Source organism: Epinephelus fuscoguttatus, linkage group LG15, assembly GCF_011397635.1.
Source record: "Epinephelus fuscoguttatus linkage group LG15, E.fuscoguttatus.final_Chr_v1".
Taxonomy (NCBI): Eukaryota; Metazoa; Chordata; class Actinopteri; order Perciformes; family Serranidae; genus Epinephelus; species Epinephelus fuscoguttatus.
The window spans coordinates 3,641,377-3,663,187 of record NC_064766.1 but is presented as its reverse complement, the minus strand read 5'-3'; the positions used below and the strand labels follow the sequence as shown (position 1 = coordinate 3,663,187).

Below are 21,811 nucleotides of genomic sequence, written 5' to 3'. Positions count from 1 at the left end.
CTGTATATTTGTATTTGATGGATATGTTTTTATTAGATCAGCTGTGCATTAATTTCAATGCATGCTGACACATTCAAATGCACATTTAATTGTGTGCACAATGGATTTACTCTCACACAGTGCAGAGTGAGTGTGTAGTGATGGGACCAGTCACAATGTGAAACATGAATATTAACTGTGTTCCCGAGTATACTTACTCTTTCTAGATGACAATATCATGTTTTTGTTTGCAGTTAAAACTAATTCATTGCATTTTTATAAGAGGAACTTGGAGCTGTGTGTTGTTAACATCTGAATATATTTAAAAAATGGGTGCCTTTTCATAAATAGACAATTTATGAGAAGGTGAAAAAAAAACCTGTATAATATATGGCCAGATTTTTTTGTTGTTATTTTCTTTCATTTATCTCTGTTTAGTGGAAATGTTGATATGCAAATCCTCAGGTTCTCTTTACAGCTGTGTGTTCTTTAATCAACTCCAGTCAGTCGCCTAGATTTCATGCAACATAGCATACAGTTTGAACCTCACTGTGCCACAATGTCGGGTTTTTTTTTTCAAGAAATGAAACTTTTTGTGGAAAGCAGTGGCTTCAGTTATGTTGAGTAGGGAGTTCAGCTTGGATCAGTTTGGTGCTGCAGCAATACTGCATACTATATATTTCAACTGCAGGACTCCACTAAATGAACAGTGACATTTAATAGATATTGGTTAACTACAACACAGAAAAGTTGCCACCCCAGCATGTGGGAAATGATCACAATATGGACACGTGACAACCAGTTAACATAACCTTCTGTACAGTAGTTATAGAGATGCAGTGTGTTAGAAAAACATCAATCCTCTTCAGAGATGTTGTAAGTGTAAGTGATGGGGAGCACTAATTTCTAATTATATTTACACTGTTTCTGGGAGCCGATACCTAAAGTCAAAGCTGCTGAAATATCCCCACTTTGTCAGTGGACTTTAAAATCTCCATGTGATGCGCTAGGTGGGTCTGTTGAGGACGTTCTGGGATGCCATGTCAATAGAGTGCCCCAGGAATGAGTCCTAAAACCCACAGATGAGTTAGCATTAAACCACTCAAGGTCCCCTCAATTCAAAGTCAACTGGTTTGAATGGGTTTTTGGTTAGATGCCTGACAAAGGGTCTGTAGTTAACACAAACTGAAGAGACAAGTTTTGTTCTCCAACATAAATTACGTCAGTAAATACCCCACTCATGAACTTAAAAGCTTCTCTGTGTCTTAAAAAAGGCGGTTGCAAACAAGTGGCTAAATGAGACTACAGAACATCATTATGCCGAACACGGCTTTACAAAATGGTTGTGGTGGTGTTGTGTAGTTTGTTTATGGCTGTTTATGTTTTGATGAACAAAACATGTATGTAGTATCATAAACATTTATTTGTTACTGAGCTTATTTTTTGCAATAATCCAAAATGATCCAATGGAAAAATCCCACAGGCTTTTTGACAAGGGAACCAGGACAAAGCTTAGTTTTGCGTCAGCCTACATAAAAACTTCATCCCTGGAGCACTCTATACTTGTTACATGCATGGTGTCTTTTCAATACGCACCTCTGTTTTCTGTCTTTTTCAAATTAAACACCTAATACTTATATTTATTTCCTGGTGCAAGCATGCAGCATGCATGCAGTTAGACTTAGGGAATAAAAGCACATGCTTATGTTTAGATAAAAAAATATGGTTTGGCTCAACATTCACATGGGAAGCAAACACTGGACTCAAAGGTGAAAGTCTGGGGTTTGTTGGACCCATCAACCACCCTTCCTGCCTACCCTATAGAGACTTTAGAGCCATTATATTATGTTGTTACTGGTGGTCTTTCAATGTGACGCTCTCTGGCTGTGTTATAAACTGATGCACCTTTTGCGGTAGTATGAGACACCATCCAGTGGAATTATAAACTTATGCCACCAGGCGTCATATCATACTGCCACGAAAGGTGCCTTTTTGCTGACAAAGTGGTGGTATTTGATGAGTTGGGAACGAGAACAGGCTGAGTGCTTTTCTGATCACAATGTGGTGAATATATATAAATATGCTTCTAAAATTATTCCATCATGACATACTTCATACTACAGAGTCACCCAGGTGTGCTCTGCTCAGATGATTTAGAAGTGGAGTACATACTGTACATCCATGGTTCACCTCTGTCCCCTGTAAAAGGAATGCTCTCCCCCCACAGTTCTGCCTGCTTTGCTTGGATCAGAGGTGGCTTGGTGGTACAGAAAGTGTTGGTTTGTCACTGCTGCAGATCAGGGACCATATGAACACTGCATTGTTTCTCCTATGCACAGCCTCATATCATCATGATCATCTGAAAAATGTCACACAATCTCCACTTGTATTTGTGGTTTTTATCACTTCGTTTTTGTACAGTTAGATTAACTTACAACCACCCAAACCAGACTGTTAAAACCTGCTTCTTCATCTCTCCTGCCTGCTCTCCTTCTTTATTGTTTCTCTAATGTTTCACTCGTCCATCCTCATCTACTTTGTTTGTTTAACAGTAGCCTGTGTGATTATTAGTCACTTTCATTATTTGTAAGTCAGCATAATGATAGAGAATGATAGGGACTTTTGATTCAGTTACCAATATTCGAAACAAATAAATGTGTTCATGTGACCTACGTTTTTGTGAGTGTTTTGTATTTGGTTTTATGCATGAGTGGATGTGTGTGGATGCAGGCAACTGGCAAGGCAAGCCCCAAAAAGTGCAGTGTCACTGCATGTCAGATGATATTTCTAATATGACTATTGCTAATCTGTTAAATTTGCACCACTCAACTAAATGCACAAACATGGCTAAATTCTATTTTATACTTCATACTCCACTGCATTTATTTAACAGCTATATTTACTTTTGCTGCAGTGTTACACTGACAGGGGGCATTTTGCTACCTAATGAGAATGTTTACCTTTGATACTTTTAGAGGTACTGTATGTGACATTCAAAGTTTTAAAACAGATGCAAACCACTTAGCTATCTAAAGATATATTGGAGTAATGGCGACCTGAGCAGAGAATGAAGTTACGGTGCCTCTATGTGTGTTGTAATCCAAGCATTTCTGTGCTTTTTTTGCAGTAAGATCGTCCAGCTGCGCGTGCATGTTAGTGCATTTGTGTATCTCACTAGATTTCAGTTACAGCTGATACTGGTATGGTGGCATCTCAGAAGCGTAGCGCCCACCCTCCAGTTCCTTTTGTTTAACACTATTAGTTATGTCAGCACTGTTGCTGTTGTTTAGTGCTGTTTATGGAGTTAGCACCATTAGCTGCTAGCAGTGTTGGGGGTAATGCGTTACAAAACTAAGTGTGTTACAGTAATATAATACATTTTATCAGTAACAAAATGATATAACTAGGGCTGTCAAACGATCAAAAAAATTTATCTAATTAATTACAGGATCTGTGATTAATTAATCTAATTAATCGCAAATTAATCTTATACCCATTTTTTTGCTGGGAAAAGCCCCAGATGAAGATATTTCAATTCAAACACTTTACATTATTATGGCTTATTGAGTAAATCATTGAGTACATAAGAAAAGGTGGCTTTAGAAGTCAATATTATATTAATTCAACATTTTAGGCTATCAGACTATCATGTCCAACGTAAAATAAATAACATGCCTCTCTACTAGGCTACAAAATAAATAAGCCCATCGCTTAGGCTAAAAAAATAAATAGGCTAAATAAGCCTATACCTGAGGCTACGAAATAAATAAGCCTACCACTAAGGCTAAAAAAATGAGCCTCTCACGTGGGCCCTAAACTGTACATCTGACACAGCAAAAGTCTCAGTGAACCATGACATGGTAACAAGTAGCCAAATGGAAGACAGAACAGACTACCATGTTGCAAATGCTCCTAACAGACAATTTACAGTAAACAAGAATATCCCTGAGAGTGTGCACAACAATGGAGATATAGCACTCACCTCCTTGTAAAGTCAGAGAACTCAACGTGTCAACTGTCAGCATAAACAGGTCCCCACTCACCATTAGGCCCTTGTCTTCTACGGTAGAAATCGGCCTGCAGTCGACAGCAATCCATTTTACAATGGCGTTTGTCAGCTTTTCAGAGGTATTCTTGCTCAGACGCTTTCCCTCAGTGAGCGTGGTTTGGCGAAGCACACAAGTACTAACAGCAACACCACTGGGGCCGACAGCTGTGGAGCTCTTAACATGTTTTGCATTGAGATGATACGTTAGACTAGAAGTGCTCCGATGGTATGAAAATTCTTTCTTGCAGGCATTGCATATGACCACGGCCTTATTAACTGTCCCATCTCTGAGTTTTTTAAATGTAAACTGTCCGTTTAGACGGCCCAGCAAAGTTTGGTAATCGGCCTTAGCGAGTTCCATCTTGCACCATAGGTCAAAGACAAGAACGTTCCTGCCGCTTAAGTTAAATCAGGCAGTGGCGAGGCATTTGTGCCTCCAAGTGGGTGAAATCCATCAGTGCGATTAATTTGCATTAATTTTTTTAACGCGTTATTTTTTTTTGCATAATTAAATAATCTAATTAACGCGTTAGATATAACGCATTACCAACAGGATTTTGGGTAATATCTAAAATGTATCCTGTTCTGCTTTTGCATCCTAAGGCTGCCTGACAGCAAGGATAAGCAGCTGGCCTCCAGTTAGTTTTTTCCTCGTCCCGGTGATCGGCACATCTGGGTGATGTTAGTCTATGTTGGATGTGTTTCCATTCACATCACCTACAACTGCAGAGCAATGCCGGCACAGAGTGCCGTTCTTATGCATAACTCTTTGTCCAGTGCTGTTGTAGCTGACCAGCACACTGTGAACCTGCAGGTGGGTCTTCCAGCTCCAGTGTATTAATTTGCGCTCACACGCCATTCTGTTTGTTGTGCTAACCTAGACATTTGTTAATTGTGTTTCAGAGCATAGGCCCATAAATATTTATCCATATGTCATAATTATCAGACTTTGATCTGCTTGACCCTCCCTGTGTCTAGGGCTATTCATTTACTATTTTAAAAGGTCTAGGCTATTTAAGTGTTCTACATCATCACTATTATGTGAATGCATAAATGGGTCAGACCTGCACAGCACTGGATTTGAAATGAACTGTAATAAACTGGAGCTTCTATGCTTCAATTACCTGCTGTGAAACAACAAGACCCTCATCCATTTAAAACGCCCATTAGTTCTTCTGAGGTCATTTTGGTGAAAGTAATGCAAAAATAGTTCCCATGTCTCTTTTTACTGTACACCACCTTTTATAGAGTCAAAGGTAACTAGTAATATGTGATATATTACATTTTGAGAGTAACTTGCCCAACACTGGCTGCTAGCCACCGACTCAGCCACCTCCACGTTAGAGCCGTGTTCACACAATTCATTTTGTTGTTAGAATTCTGCATTTCTACTTTTGAATGCATCACTTCTCAGCTTCACCCTTGAAATGCTCAGCTTTCACGTTAGCATCAATGTGACACTGGGTGTGAATTAAATCAGTGTGCCTAAAGAGGAACGTGAAGAGCAGCACTGGGATTTCAGTGTGGTGCTCCTGTAGGCCAGAGGCAATCATCGATACTACTCAGACGGCACTGGTCCTTCAAAGAAAAGAAACATAACAGCTGCATGACATCACTGTTTGTTTTTCTGAATCTGCTTTGAGAACAGCAATTAAATCTGTGTGTGTGGTGGTTGTGGGTGAATAGGAGTTTAAAACATGACACTCAGTGTCTTTGAGTCAGCTGGTGGAAACTGAGGGGGTAAAAGGGGCCCACCAACAAATATTTGTCCCAAGGCCCCAAAAATGGATAATCTGGCCATGCATGCAGGTGTAATGCAAAAATGTAATTTTTCATGTTGTTTTTTTAATCGATCAGCTATATGTCCTGTGAGCCATCAAAAGGACAGTGCACGATTAATATTATTGGCTATCATTATCTAACCTGTAATACAATCACATGCGGAGTAGACAAACTGTCCACATCCCTCAAAAAGTTACTATTACACTGCTTTGATAAAACTGAGGCTGAAAGGGTTGTTGCAGTGACTGGGAGTCAAACTCACACATGGCAGAAAAGAACCGGGGCAGCTGCGACTCAGGAGTTACAGCGGGTCATCCTCTACTCAGAAGGTCGGTGGTTTGATCCCCAGCTCCTCCAGTCCGCATGAGGATGTGACTGTGAATCAGTGAATATGACAAAAGCACTTTGAGTGGTCAGAGGATAAGAAAGGTGCTGTAAAAGTGCAAGTCCGTTTAACATTCAATTTTACATCATGTTAACTAATTACTAGGGAGAGTTTGGATTATCTGTATTTATTCTAAATATTCATCAGATTATCAAGCCTGGATCATTATAACCACCTCTAGGTGTATAACATCTCAAGGGTTTCACCGATCACCATGCAACTTTGTAGGCATATGACCACACATAATCTGAGGGGCCCCTCCATTACTGACCCGATCTTAAAAGCCATATCAATTTTTACTAAACTTGTAGAACAGGACGCCTCAAGGTGACTGGAGAAATTTAACTCTAATTGGCAACTGGGTGGCGCTATAACAACAGAAAAATGCTTAAAAATGGCTAAAATGCGACTGATCGCTATGGCTCCCCCTGTGGCCCAATGTTGGTTTTTTTTCCCCTAATTTTTGGTATGACTAAGTCATGGTATGGTATGCTGTACATAGTCACGGAAACTGTCAGTGTGTCATTCTGTCAGTCAGTCAGTCATTCTACCAGTGCGCCCCACTTTTAAGTCAATACAACATATAAACACTTTAACTATCTGCCTTTCAGTGTGCTACCTCAACTACTAATGAACAGTTTTAGCCCACTAACTATCCCACTATTGGCAATGGTACTACTGTACTTTCAATAAAGCAATCGTACTATTAAATTCGCAAAAACTATATCTGAATACGTTGCACTTCTTAATGGGTTCAGTTGACTATTTAATCTGTAATATTCTATGACCTGTATCCCGAACACACACCATGTGAAACTCTACGTGGGTACTGTACTGTGCACTCAATGGGTATGGACTAGTATATATATATATATATATATATATATATATATATATATATATACATATATATATTCAAAACTGGCTATGGTTTATTAAGGTAAATATCCGAATACAGGCTACACATTTCTATGTATAGGTCGATAATAGATATACCTTTTTAAATGGCCAACTATAAGATAACTATATCATAAAATTGAGTTATAACTACTGATATATGGGTGACATAAAAAGTCATTAAACGTGCTGAGGGACTTCTCTTTATTTTATAGTGGAAGGGGATGGCTAGGGTGTTTTTTAGGGGGTTTTTTTGGCCCTCCAAAAACGACAAATATTTTCCCTTGAGCCTCCCTAAGTGACCTTCCTCCACCATAAATTAGTTGTTAGATTTTTAAAACTTACCCACTGATGTTTGAAAGATAAAACTTAAAAACTGAAGATGAAATCCTGGAGTTGAAAAAAGCCTAGGTTTTCCACTCTTGTCATACATGCTGGTTAGTGTGTGCAAACTGTTTTGGTAGGCTATAGAAATTAATAGAATATCAGAATATCACTACTTTAAACTCAGATTTGTTTTTTGTGACAGAAGTGTTTGTTGCAGATGATGTGTCCAAGGACGGTCAGAAATCCAACAATAATTTCTGTTTTTACAGTTTCTGACTATGATAAATGGTGTAAATTTGGCACTTGTGGTTTGGAAGGCATGTTTTCTTTTAAAAATCGGTAAAAATAAATACAAACTGCAGTCAAAAATAAAATATACAAGTCTCTCCTCATTGCTCAAAAAATATTTAACATGCCTCCCCCTTTTTGCGCGGCACCCTTCCCCCTCATAAATAAGGAACAGTCCCTAAAACTCATAAATGCCATTATCATGAAACTGCCGCTCTACAGCAATGAATGACGTCAGCTACGCTGCGTCCATGTTTTGCTCCAGCTTGAGGGGAGAGCCCGGTGTGTTTTCAGAGGGATTATACAGTGAACATCATTCATCACCACGGTCATATTTAGCTTTACACCAGTGGCAGACATATCCGTTACTGCTGTGACCGTGTCCATCCTACTTTATCGTTACGCTATTTGGAGATCGCGCGCTGCTGTGAATAAAATCAGCGAGCGAAGAGAGGAACGTGAAGAGCTGCACCGGGATTTCATCGCTGTGTTCCTACAGGGAGGTAAGCAACAACACCAGTATCTACCGACCACTGTCACCACCGCAGACACTACCGCTATCCAGCGAGCATGGCTGTGTGACTCTGGCTGACCGATGTGTTGGTGTGTAGGCTTTGCATTTGGCAAACATGTTTAACTCACGGCTATACAAAGAGAACAGGTAACATCTTCACCTTGTTTTAGAAGCGCTGCACTTTTGATTATAGTTTCAGCGTGTCACTGGTCATTTCACCTGCTGCTGCACAGTGACAATGACATTCAGGTAGCGATGTAGGCAGTGACTTCTTTAAGAAGTCCAGCATTACACATTTGACTCAGGTAAAATTCAGTTGAAATAGGGTGAAGTCTAGTAATGTGGGACACTTACTGGTAGATTACCAAGAAAAACACCTAAAATTCTAAAGACCGTCCTAAGTGTTAGGCTACTTTTGTAATTTCTAATTATTCTCAGCTATATTCCTATAAAGAAAATATGTTGCCAGGTACAATATTTTAGATACTTTGGACTCTAGATGCCCTATGATATTGGCACGTCATCATTATGGGTCTATATTGGCTTTAAAATTAACGATCAGAACCGGCCAACGTGCTTTTTCTTAATTTGCACAATGAATATTAAATACATTGAAAAGCATTCTATTGTATTTCTCCATCTGCTAGTGGGCCATTATGATAAGAACATACATGGGCATTATGATGTTAAAGGAATAGTGCACCCAAAAATGAAAATTCAGCCATTATCTACTCACCCATATGCCGATGAAGGCTCAGGTGAAATTTTAGAGTCCTCAAACACTTGCAGAGATCCCAGGGGAGAGGGGGTAGCAACACAACACAACCTGATGGAGGCTAACGGTGCCCCAGATTCAGACGTCCAAAAACACATAATTGAAACCACAAAATATCTCCATACTGCTCGTCCGTAGTGATCCAAGTGTCCTGAAGCCCCGACATAAAAGTTGTGTGGAAAAACGTCATTTGAACTCTGTTTTTAGCCAGACTAATCCTCCGCCAAGCAGGGGCCGTGGCCAGTCCTGAATCTGTTAACCTGATAAAGTGAGGGTCGGCTTTGAGTGTGGAGTTTTTGTGCAGCTGAGACTCTAAGATTTCCTGTCAGAGTGGGTGAAATTTAGTGCTGCTAAAATATCCTTCCATCTTTTACACCAAGCTACACTTAACAATTCAATGGCATGGTTTGCAATCTCAAGGTCCCCTGATATTCTGTAGGCTCGTAGGAGGGCAGCACTTTCTCCATTAAGGCATGGGACATAGAGGTGGCAGTAGCCATGTGGGACTGCTGTAAGATATTTTTTAAGCACACAATAAATGCCATTAGTGTCACCATAAAAAATGCACCCTGGAGTTGGTGCCATTGGCGATAGAAGATGGCATTGACCATCAGCCAAAGCCTCGCCAAATCTCAACTCGTTGGTTTATGACCAAATACTTGCAAATACGGCATTCCCATTAGCCTACAACATCAACTGTAATATGTGTTTAGTGCTTATTTAGGAATATTGGCATGTTAACACACTAAACTGAGACTTTTCAATTTTATACTTGCTAAACATCAGCATTCTGGCAACATTACTGTGAGCGCATTACTATGCTGATGTTACAGTTCAGCTGCTGTCTATAGGCATTTTTTGGACCAAACAGTTCTGGAGACTTTCTGAAAGAAACTGCCTATACCTTCAGGGGCTTTTTTTCTGTCTCCTCACACCAGCAATATGAACACTGAAATGATGTAAGATAATGGATTTTTAAAGATTTTGGTTGCCCTTGCCGCATTGGCTCATGTGTTCAACCAATCATTATACACCTACGTCACTTATGGTTCCTCTTGTGCTGGGAGATTACCTACTCTGGAACAGCATTCTCAGAACTACAGTCGTTCGTAGTTCTTGCGGTGTGGACACAATAAAAAGAGGGGTAAAGAACTATGGGCCTAATTCACCAACTGTTGTAAAGATGAAAGTTCTTAAAACACACATACACAGTTTTCACAAAGACTCTGACTTTCACCATAGTTTTGTTGTTTAAGATTTCGTCTTAAGTAAAAACAGAATCTACACACACTCAAGAGCACACTTGTGCACATTATGTGCTGACATCTTAATACAGAATAATTGGTAATTGCATTTTCTTCAATTCTGCTGTTGTATAATAATATACGATTTAAATATCAGAAATATTTGTAGAACTGATAATATTTTTAATCATTATTTTGATTTTGTTTTACAAAAAGTATTATGGTCTTTTACATCAAACACTAACACTTCAGTTCACATCAGTTATGTTAAAGGGACCCATGCTAGTTTGTGACTGATCACGCTAGAAAATATTTTGGGCAGTTCGGTCAGGCGGGACATGAAGTGACAAAACAGATTTTTGGGTAAGTTATTAATAACTTAGATACATATTGCATGAAATAGTTGACCTTCTCTCCCCTTTACTCTTCAAACACACACAGCTTGGAGAGCACCTAAATGCTTATCTCTGTTCTCATTCCTAGCAATTGAGCTACTATAATACATAAAGTTTGCGGGTTAGGTGGTTGAATAACACATATTTTTGCATCTTATGCTTTTTGTGTTACTTTATTTCCACTCCTGATGCTACTAAATATGACAATTTGTTAGGCATTCACTCTCTGCAGAAATACTTGCAATTCAGAGCTATTGACATGTTGTTGTTTTTTTTAAATGTCTGGAGTACAGTGCTCCACCCTCTTCAAAATTTTAGTTGTATTTTCTTCCTCTTCTTATTATTAAATTTCTGTTTTCACAATACCCTGCTATCTCAATCCCTTTTATGGACATTTGTAGGGCGTTTACCCACTAGCACAAGCTTTCAGCTTTCACAGTGGGATTCATCTTAATAAGACCACAGATGCAGACAATTTGGGAAGTTACTGGTGAATGAGGCCCAAAGTTGTTATAACTATAAAAAAAAATTCCTTCGAAAACACTTTATCCATAATATCAAATGACAAGAAAGAAGACCAGCCTCTGAAAGAATTCTGATTTCTCTGATATGTATATGAATCTTTTATAAACGTACTGTGTAACTTACTGTAAATGCGGCCCTGTTGTTTTTAATCTCAAGTAACTGCATGTCAATGTCAATCACTGACTGTGTGTATGTGTGTGTGTGTGTGTGTGTATGTATAGAATGCCATCTCTGTCAGAGCAGCTGCAGGAGGTGCGGAGTCGAGCCGAAGTGTGTCTGTACTCTGGTGGCAGGGTGGTGGAGGTGCGGGTTGGGGTGATGGCTATGGCTAATCTGCCCTTACCACCATGCTCCAAATACTGCCACATCGCTGCAGAGACCATGGTCATAGAAAACAGCTTCGGCAGCAACAGGAAGGAGGTGAGACAGAACAAGTGCAACACACATTATATGTATGAATTATATACTTTGGGGTTCTTATCGTTATATTTATTATTTAATAAGAATAGACACAATAACAGCAACAATGAGAGTAACAAGAATACTTAGTATTATTATTTGAGGCAACATAACTGTACTGAGCTACATTCAGAGACCCAAAAAAGCCGCTTGAAATACAGTGATGACTCACTAAATCTATCTACCTATGGGTTTTGTTCTTTGTTGGTGTCAGTTGTCTGCTGCTTGTCAGGAGTCTCGCCTAAGTGACACGCCAGCCACCGTCCCTCTACCTCCTAGTGACAAAGTTAGCTCATACATCACTTTAGAAACATTAATATGATACGTATGAAATGTACAAATGTAACAAATTGGTGGTTTGCAGGAATGTACAATGACAACATTTTCCTCTGGCAGCAGGGCTGTCTTTTTCATGATTTAAGGACTGGTTCTGATAAAAGATAAGAAACACATACACCATATTTAACATATTATCACATTTAAAGGAATAGTTTGCTAATGTTTCTCAGCTAATGCTTAGCAAGAAAATAAACACATTCACAGAATGTCAGAGGATGAATACATCGAAGAAAACAGAAGTTTTCAAATGTTCAATTTCAGTGTAGACAATGTTGTGATGCATCTGCTTTCTATTAAGACATATACAAAATTCAAATTTAGATGGAGTAAATGACTCTACAGAGCCAGAACAACTGTGGGTGCAGGTGGATTTGAGATTAATTGCATGTTTCTATTTCAGATTGAACTTTCTCTGCTCTGTGATTCTGCTTCAGACCCTTGCATCTCTCCAGCGCCTGTCTACAGCATTGAACATTCTAGAAAAGTATGGCTGTAATTTGACAAATCCCAACAGGCCAAAGTACTGGAGGACTGTGAAACACAACAACCCAGTGTTTAGGGCCACCGTGGATGCTATTCAGGTAACAAAAAAACTATTATACAGTGTAGTGGAGTATTACAAGTGCTCTATAAAAACATGCTAGGGATCAGAAAAACTTCCAACAAAAAGTAATGCAAAGACCTGAAGACTAAGTTACAAATTATGACATATTGATGGCATGTTTAGTCAGTCTACTTATTGCCTGCACTTGCAATTCCATATTGGCTTACTGATGGTGATGTAAATAAAAAAAAGTTAGCAGAGATATGAGCATCTTTATTGTTCTCACACAGCAGTCATTGTTCAGCAGCCATGAATATTTTAAATTGTACCCACACTGGGGTGTCATTTATAACTGTTGCATAAGCACAAGATGAGGCCTGAATGACACTATTTTCCATGCAAAATTTGTAATCTGTGAAAACAAATTTGATGGGACGATGTGCACACCTGTAGGGAAACTCTAAACTAAGCTTGTAAACATGATCGCTTATAGCGCTACTTTATCATAAACATTCATACCAGTAGTGTTATTTATGCTGGTGCTACTGAGCCATCCCTTTTTCATTTGCACCTTTCATAAAAGGAAATTGCGTACAATTTTATAAATCAGAATATGCGCGTATGTGCACGCCACACATACACTTTTAGTAGGGATCCTACACACTGTTTTATAGATGAGACCCCTGGTCCTTCCCTGAAACTGCCCTGAACCAGTCCTATGCCGAATCTTCCCCAGACCTGTTCCAGCTTGTGTCCTGACTCCTGATCTTGTCCCAAATGTGTCTTAATGTGTCTTGTGGTAGCTCAACACTACTACAATATTCTCTCAGTCCTGTCCTTTTTATTCGTGATCCCAGGAAATGATTTCTGATGCTGACTGACAGAACTTTTACATAAAGAGCTCGGGCAAGTCTAACTTCATAGTCAGACTGTTTGGGAAAGTTAAGAAAAAAGCTGACTTCACATTACATTCTGTTTTTTCTTTCTGCTCCCAGGGAGGACGAGCAGTGCTCTGTCTCTATGGTTACTCCAATCAGCAGCCAGATGGGCTCAGCTTCCCTGATGATGTCACAGATCCTGATGTTGGCCGAGTTGCTGCAGTAACACTAGAAGTGATGAGTCTTAGGATGGAACTAGAGATGCTTATTAAGGTTTGTGTGTGTGTGTGTGTGTGTGTGTGTGTGTGTGTGTGTGTGTGTGTACAATTCCTGCATGTCTGTTTGCTACTTAAACTTCAAAAATAGAGTTTGTATATGAGGGCTGGGTAATAATGAGGTATCAGTATTTATTTCAGCAGGATTGCTGCTGTATAATAGTTGTAGGTATTAAATCAACTGACAAGAAATGACAGTATCAATCCTTAAAAAAGCTGTCGATGACATTATTAAAGATTGACTGATTATGAGCAAAGACTGAATGAGCCGGAACAGACTGAACTCAACATACATAAAAGAACTTAAGTGATCTGAGAGAAGTGTGTTTGTGTGCACCTGCAAGCTAAAATCTTGTAAATTGCTCAGTTTAAAGTTTTTATTTGATTGCTTAGGCACAATCTTTGACACTTTAGGCTATTTTTGCAAAACTTCACACACTAATCACTAACTTTACACCATATGCGCAAACATTATATGTCTGTTGCAAAAGCAAAATGTTCTTGCAAAACTCATCAAACTCTTAAAAAATTGTGTATTTGTGTCAATGCAGTGCACACATACCATCATTTGAGTAAGCTCACAATGCATTAACTACACATTGATAGTAGGAATTATTGTGGCTTTTGCTTTTTCTGTGTGCGGGCAGAGCAGCTTACAATTAACTTGTCAAACAGGGAGTAAACACACAGACACGAAGGTATCCAAATGTGTGGATGTGTATTCTGAACATAACACACTATCAGTACAAATAAGTGTGCAAAGTTTTTTTTATCAAATATTCTGACACTCCTCAAACAACAAAAGCACAGTAGAAAAATGGTTATTTCAGGAATAAAAAACAAAAGAAAAAAATGATACTAAATCCCCTGGTTATTGTGAGTCTGGCTATAAGACCTCATCCACATCACATGCGATGTTGTCATGAGCTGGGTGGCACATGTGCCAATTTCGGGGCAACTGGCAAAATAATGTAGAACTGCAGAGATCAACGTTAAGAGTTTTGCAGGGAGAGTGTTACAAACTAATTGTAAGCAGTGAGTTGTGTTTACAGTTTTGATATTACCAAATATGATATAAAAGCACAAATTGAGTGTAAAGCAGAGAATGTGCATTCAGTTTGACACACTTGGTAAATACACTGGCTACAAGTTCTGGTATACCTGCATAAGAAGCACTGTGAACCCCAATTCATCCATGACACAAAACTTTAATGTAAAGTCTACACAAATGCCCTGGATTGTGAAAATGACATAAAAACTTTATGTTCACCTGACACAAAAACTCACATAATATTTTTTTTATGTTAATGCACTTCCTGTTTCAGAATTCACCTCTTCATCTATTCATCGCCTTAATCTTAGCAATAAATACACTTAAACTTGCCACAATATATTTTCATAATTCAGTGAATTTTAAAAAAAAGTTGTTGTAAAATGTATACTCTGTTTTTAAGTTCATATGACATAGAATTAAATGCTCAAACAGCAATGAAAAAAGTTATGTTAAACTGACATAAAATTCCTGTTAGACAAGCATTATGTGACAACTAACAACAACGTTTATGTTACTGTATACTGTACTAAAAGTTTTGAGTGCAGGCTATTTCCAGGGGAAAAAAAGTTGAATGAGTGAACTGGGGTTTACAGTAATTGCTTTGCACCTTTTGTTTTACTTTAAATAAAAAAGCATTAATAATATTTTTGGTCTGATTTCAGGAGGCTCATCTCCACCCTGAGTTCTATGAGAGAATCATTCCTACACTAAGACACAAGGTAGAGTCCATCATACCACCTTCATATCTGTCATCTCTTCACTTACATGTTTAATACACTGGCAAAGACTGTATTATGGGGTAAATCAATATTGAATCCCATGCTGCACAGAAATGAGGAATGGTTTATTTACAGGGGACATCTTAACTAAGTTTATTTTCACATTTTCTAATAAAAGTTGCTGACAAGCTACATATGCCAAAAGGGTTTTTCAGGCTTGCCCATTACAGTCAGCCTATCAGTCCCCCCTCTGCAGCCACATGTCTGATTTCCCAAACCAAACCTTTCCTCTTCTCTTTTCCATCCACCAGATGCCCTCAGACTTTTCCTCTTCCCCCCCATTACCTGACTGCTCCACACATCCACTCACCTGTTCCCACTTTTCTCATCAGCCCTGTATTTCTCTGACATTCCCTACCCACACATTCACCTGTTCCCACGTTCATCAGTCCTCCTGATATTCAGTGAGTCAGCCCATTTTTGTTCAATCCTTCCATTCCTCCTAGTTTTCTTGTTTTGTGCTGATGTTTTGAGCGTTTGATATTTGATTGTTACTTGTACCTTTACCCATCTACCTACCTGCCTGTTACCAATGTACCATCATATTGTGAGGTGTGGAGAATCGGTGAAGGGATGGGACTGCTATTTCAAGCACCCCCTGGAAATAATACATTCAGCACTTACGTCATGAAAATCAGTCTCTGCTCCTCTCCAATGACTGAGAGTGGCAGGTAACTGAGTTCAATATGCTCAACAGGCAGTGACTTGAAACCAATGGCCGACAAAACTGCATGTCATTTCAGTTTATTGCAACTAGGCTGAAAACTTTGCCCTGTTTAAATGCTATTGGGTTGCAAAGTCAGCTCTGTGATTAAATAAATAAAATGAAATAAGATTAAATAAAAGTTGTAGAAGTTCATAAACGTCGCTGTTGGTGATGACTTTTTATGGTAAATATAATGTTACCCGTAGGACTTGGTGGAGATAATTTTTTAGTGTTGTAAGTATTGTTCTATTTCATTCTTTCTGACCACCAGATCGAGTATTTGATATCAAGAAACAGCTTTGTTGATATTAAATACTCGATCTGTGTACGCATGTGATGGATAACCAGTGTCCCTCTTTTGCTTAATTACACAATGAAAAGCTGCATCTTTGAACCATATGCTTTATTTAGTTTGAGTAAGAAATTAGCGGGAATGAATGATCTGAACTTCTTTTATGGGGCAGAAAGGTTCAGAACTAAAGAACCAAGAGAGAAGGAAACAAACCCTTCCCAAGTAAGATAAGATAAGATAAACTTTATTGTCCCAAATGGGAAATTCGTTATGAGCACATAGTGCGACATAGCTGCATAGCAGAGGATCAAAGTCTGGTAATTATGAGATATGAATAAATATTTGTAGGCCTGTGATATGAAACACAATAAATAAATGTTAAGGTCATTGTTTGCTGTGTCCAGTGTTGAAGGATAGCTGTACAATTTTTCAAGTCTGTCTGAAAATAATTGACAAATGTCCATGTGGAGATTACAATAGGTTTTGCTTGTTGTTTTCTGTTTTGATCATACTGGCGATTAAGATATCCATTCATTATGTGAATGCAATGTAAGTGACCAGGGACAAAATTCTCATTTTGTGCAAAAGTAAGCTGTAAAGTTTATCTAAAGTTAATATATCTGAGACAAATCAAATGTACCAAAATAACATTCATGTTAGCATAAACATACCTCTTTGTGTTTTCCTGGACAAAGTAAAAAGGCTGTCACACAGTACGTCCATAGTGAGTAAGTCCATAGTAGGGTGGTGAGGAGAGCTCGGTCTGATGAAGCCATTGTGTCTGGTGAAATGTTGGTATTACATCATACTGAGTGGAACCTCCTCTTTTTTGGAGTTTATGATGGCCTATAGTTCCAGTTCTTCAAGTCAGTTCTTACCCACTCTTCTCTCCTCTTAGGATGTGGGTCTCAACACTGATGCTGTGGTCTGCCACTTCTCCTCCTCTTCATGCCGCTCAGGCGGTCAGACAAAGTCTCTAGCCTTCCCCCTCCACCATCATTCCTCCAGGGACAGCAGTCATGGCCAGTCTCTGTCCTCTAACCACCATAGTCTCAGGTCCATTCAGGTCTTTTCCATCTCCTCAAACAAACACCCAGGTAAGGAGAGTGTGAACTACTGCATTGACTACTTGGTTAGTGGCTTACACCAGTGTACAGTGGTATATCCTGATGGGTCAAGGCACATAGTACTCTGGGCTGAAAAATAATATACCTGGGTGTTTTGACATAGTTTTTTTGCTTCCAGTGTGTTGCTTTTTGGAATGCCAGTAACAGAGTATCCTCCTGACAGACTATCCAGCAGTTACTTTTCACCACCCAGGAGCACTACAGATTTAAACACGGTCCTGCTTGCATGTTTTTGAGCATCATTTTATTCCACTATTTCCACCCCAGCAAATAATCTGATTATAGTTACTCAACCACATTGTCTTCAGAAAATTGACTTTTTAAGGGACTGTTCATTATTTATCAGAGAAGGATGATGATTGGGTCGTGACTTTGTTTTTTTGTTTTGTTCTGTTTTTGACTACCCATAAAGCTACAAATATTTTTCCTTGAGCCTCCCTGAGTAACTAGCAAAGGATGCATGACCCTCCCTCCACCATAAATTACTTACTTGATTTTTAGAGAGAAACTTAGTCTTTGATGATTGAAATTCAAAAGTTAAAGACAAAAACCTGGAGTTGAAAAAAGCCTTGGTTTTTCACTCTTGTCGTGCATGCTGGTTAGTTCATGCAGACGGTTTATTTTTGACCAAAGTTTAAATGAGATCAGAATAAAGTGACTTTGATTGAATTTCACTGTTTAAAGCTTAGATTGGGTTATGTGTTTTTTCTTTCTCTGGGGGAAGAGTTGCACATGAGTGGTATCTTTCATTAAACGTGAGTAGAACGAATTTGTGTGTAATCTGTTCGCAGAAGGAAATTATTTTGGCATTCATCAGTATCAGTGCTCGTAGTGCTTGTGTAAATAATGATTTCACATTAGTATTGCTTGTTATTATTTGAAATACACAATACACAATACAAAATACATCAGTCTTTCCCTTGTAGGAGCAATACCTTTAGAAAATGTTTGCACGTGTAATAAATTTAGGGGCAGCACCCTCAACTAAGCGACTAATCAAATTAATAACTCCGAAAACCAATTATTAATTCGTCAGTACACTTATCAATAATGAATCAATCTCAATACCTGGGTTATGAATTCTCTATACAGTGATCTTAGTTCCTGCTCAAAAGAAATGAGTGACTTGGCGATAAATGAAGATTTATTTAGGGCTAAATGTTTTAACAACTGAGTAAATGAATAGTAAATGAGGATGATATGAAATAACACAAAATCAACAGTATGTATAAATGGATTAAGGCAACAGGTAACTCTTTTGTCATATTATTATTATTCAGTTTGGCGATAGTGAGAGAGAGTATGTGACTATAGATAAACTGGGGACGCAGGGATGCGCAAAACCATTTACCTAACAAAACCTAAATTAAGATCAGAATAGTGAGCGTGAATGGTTGTCTGTCTCTATGTGTCAGCCCTGCAATAGTCTGGCGATCTGTCCAGGGTGTACCCTGCCTCTCGCCCGATGTCAGCTGGGATAGGCTCCAGCCCCCCCACGACCCTCAAGAGGATGAAGTGGTTAGAAGATGAATGAATGAATGAATGGCTCCCAGGCTTCCCAGCAGAACGAAGCCGGCTGTACCACAGTGGTGGAGGGGTGGTTGAGCCTGACTGCAACGTCCTTCAGGTGGCCCTCAAACATCGGTTCTCTTAGGCTGCAGAAAGTCTCTTGATTTGGCAAAGAAACCACTGCTTTGCGGACACTTTAATAGGTGTCTGGCAGCACTGGATCCGATGAATCTTTGATGGAGTTGCAGGTCAGATAGTAGCTCATCTGTTTAGCTGTGGCTACTCGCTTATAATGAGGTTGAAAACAATCTCAGGACAGACAAGACAATCATGGACATGCCGAGCAAAACTTAAAAGTTTTAAATAATTTCGATCGTAAGAAAAGAAAGGGTTACGCAGGAACCAAGTTTAAGAGTGTAACGGGTTAGACATAAAGACATAAAGAGTATAACTAGAAGGAGGGACGGCAAAAGAAAGAAAAAAAATAAAAGTGAAATAAAGTAAAGGAACAAAATAAAGAGGGAAGAAAGAAGTAACAGGAAAGGAAAGAAAAGAAAAGGAGATGCGCCGAGCTCAATAGTTTTATCCGACCAGGTTGAGTGGGCTTGTTTGAGGCAAGGCGGGTCTCTTAGTTTAGACATTACTTTATTTCGGAGGAAACTTAATGAACTTTATTTTGTGAGATTATATACTTTACATGTTACACGCGATAGACACATACTCTTCCCATTATGGTCAAAATTGGCTCTTAATATCAAATTAGGTTTAATATGATTATTAAACTGCATATATCAGCAGAACACAAGTATAAATGCGTCATGCACAAACAAACCTTGTCTGCAGTTACTTGAACATTCTAAATGAGAAAGCACATATTGATAAAGACAAGTTGATTAATCAATCCAACTATATTTTAACTCAAAATATAATATTGATTCCTTACGGGAACCCTTCTTAACTACCATCACAAGATGGCAGTATGACTTCATGTTAAATGAGGGATTAAACACATGAAATTATAACTCACTCATACTATGATCTACAAGAGTGGGAAAAAAATCATTCAACTAACAAACAAGGATTCTGCACAGTTACAGTGTTAGAACATGGATAAAATGTATAGTTTTACTTTCAAGAGAAATTTCAAGTTGGTTACAAGAGGAACTTAGTCTCTGCTGCTCAGGAATACTGAATTTACGACTCACACATCTGTTTTTTTTATCTCATCTTCACCCGGGTGTGAACAAGATGGGGTAGCACCCATAGATGTGACAAAAAGGGGAGAGGATGTGGTGAACTTAAAAGCATAGTTAATGACCCTGGTCTGGCAGTTAATCTGGCTGAGTTGTCAAACGCTGGATTTTCCCAGGATGTTAATTAGAAACTTGGGATCTCGAGGGTTTCCAATTGACACCTTTACCACCCTTGGTGTCAGGATGAAGGTGAAAGAGTTCATCAACTTTGGGGTAAAATGGCCAAAGCAATAAACGTTTGACCTTCAGAGTGGCCCATCTCATTCTGTCAATTTTCTTTTTGACATGCCTCCCCCTTTTTGCCCCACCTCCTCATAGGTAAAGACCAGTCCCTAAGTTAGTGATACACCTAGACATACTGTAGACAGACTGTTTTGGGACACTGAATTGGTACATTGTATTTATACACAGTATTCCATAGGTTTATTTGCAGTGTTCTAGTAAAGTAACTTGTTTTGTGATAATGTGATGTGTGATGTGACAGATTATAGCAGAAAACAATGTGACAGTGTCTAGGACAGTAAACTGTTTTCTCTGTTTCAGAGAACTGCGCTATCTGTGGAATATTCCGCATCTCTGCCCACTGCCTCACTTGCCTCCAGGGACTCTGCTCAGAATGTGACAAACTGTACCACTCCTACCCTGAGAGGGCCAACCACCGTCGAACAGCTGTATCATCATCATCATCATCATATTCATCATCATCATCCCAAAACAGGAACAGTCACAGGTCAGGCAATATAAAACGGGAATACTCTGATCCACACGCAGTGCTGGATCATACTACTTGTCAGTCAACATCAATAACAGTTCACTCCAGGATGCGTTGAGCAATGTAACTTGTAAATGTGGAGTCAGCCATTCTGGAGAAAGATTTTTGATGTATGAACACCTCTCTCTCACTCCCACTGCCTTTCTCTTTATAAGTCCATGGTCTTTTCCCTGTTCTGTGCATGAGCACAATGTGATAGTGTTATGTGGCTCAGTCCGAGCCACGTTGTTGGTGTCTCATTTACAGAGCCAGGGCTGTGTATGAACAATAGCAGACTATGAGGAGATGTCCAATGAATTTCACAAAAATTGTATTGTATTAGAATCTCCGACTGCTCCTTTCACTAACAGGTGTCAGCAGGTATCAGCAGGTGTATATGTCAGCACTGCTCACATTTTTTTCTGAATAATGATTGGCTGATGGAGCTGCCAAGACTGTGCTTCCATTTAGGGTTTTCATTGCCCTAAACAAGCTCAACCAATCAGATTCTGCAGGTTACAGACAGTCAGGGCTATGTTCAAAGTTAAAGCAAAGTGAATCTCTTAACAGGTGTGAATGTAGAATCTGTAGGCAATAGGAGAAGATTTTGGTATCTGAAGTGTTTTGGTGTCTGCTAGTAGTCCTAGTAGAATTGAGCAATCACATTTGAGCGGGCCTTGATTGCC

General features: G+C 39.0%; 1 protein-coding gene across 3 annotated transcripts in view; it reads left to right on the top strand.

Moving 5' to 3' along the window:
- Positions 1-7,983: 7,983 nt before the first annotated feature.
- LOC125902783 (E3 ubiquitin-protein ligase RNF31) overlaps positions 7,984-21,811 on the top strand; it is a 65,275-nt gene continuing 51,447 nt past the window's right edge. For all 3 annotated transcript variants that reach the window (XR_007451184.1, XM_049599377.1, XM_049599378.1), the window contains exons 1-7: positions 7,984-8,209; positions 11,381-11,579; positions 12,392-12,538; positions 13,497-13,652; positions 15,371-15,427; positions 17,384-17,582; positions 20,918-21,104. Coding sequence is in view for 2 of the 3 variants with exons in the window: in XM_049599377.1 (XP_049455334.1) it covers positions 11,382-11,579; positions 12,392-12,538; positions 13,497-13,652; positions 15,371-15,427; positions 17,384-17,582; positions 20,918-21,104 (944 nt within the window). In the remaining variant the exon portion in view is untranslated. The remainder of the gene's footprint in view (positions 8,210-11,380; positions 11,580-12,391; positions 12,539-13,496; positions 13,653-15,370; positions 15,428-17,383; positions 17,583-20,917; positions 21,105-21,811) is intronic.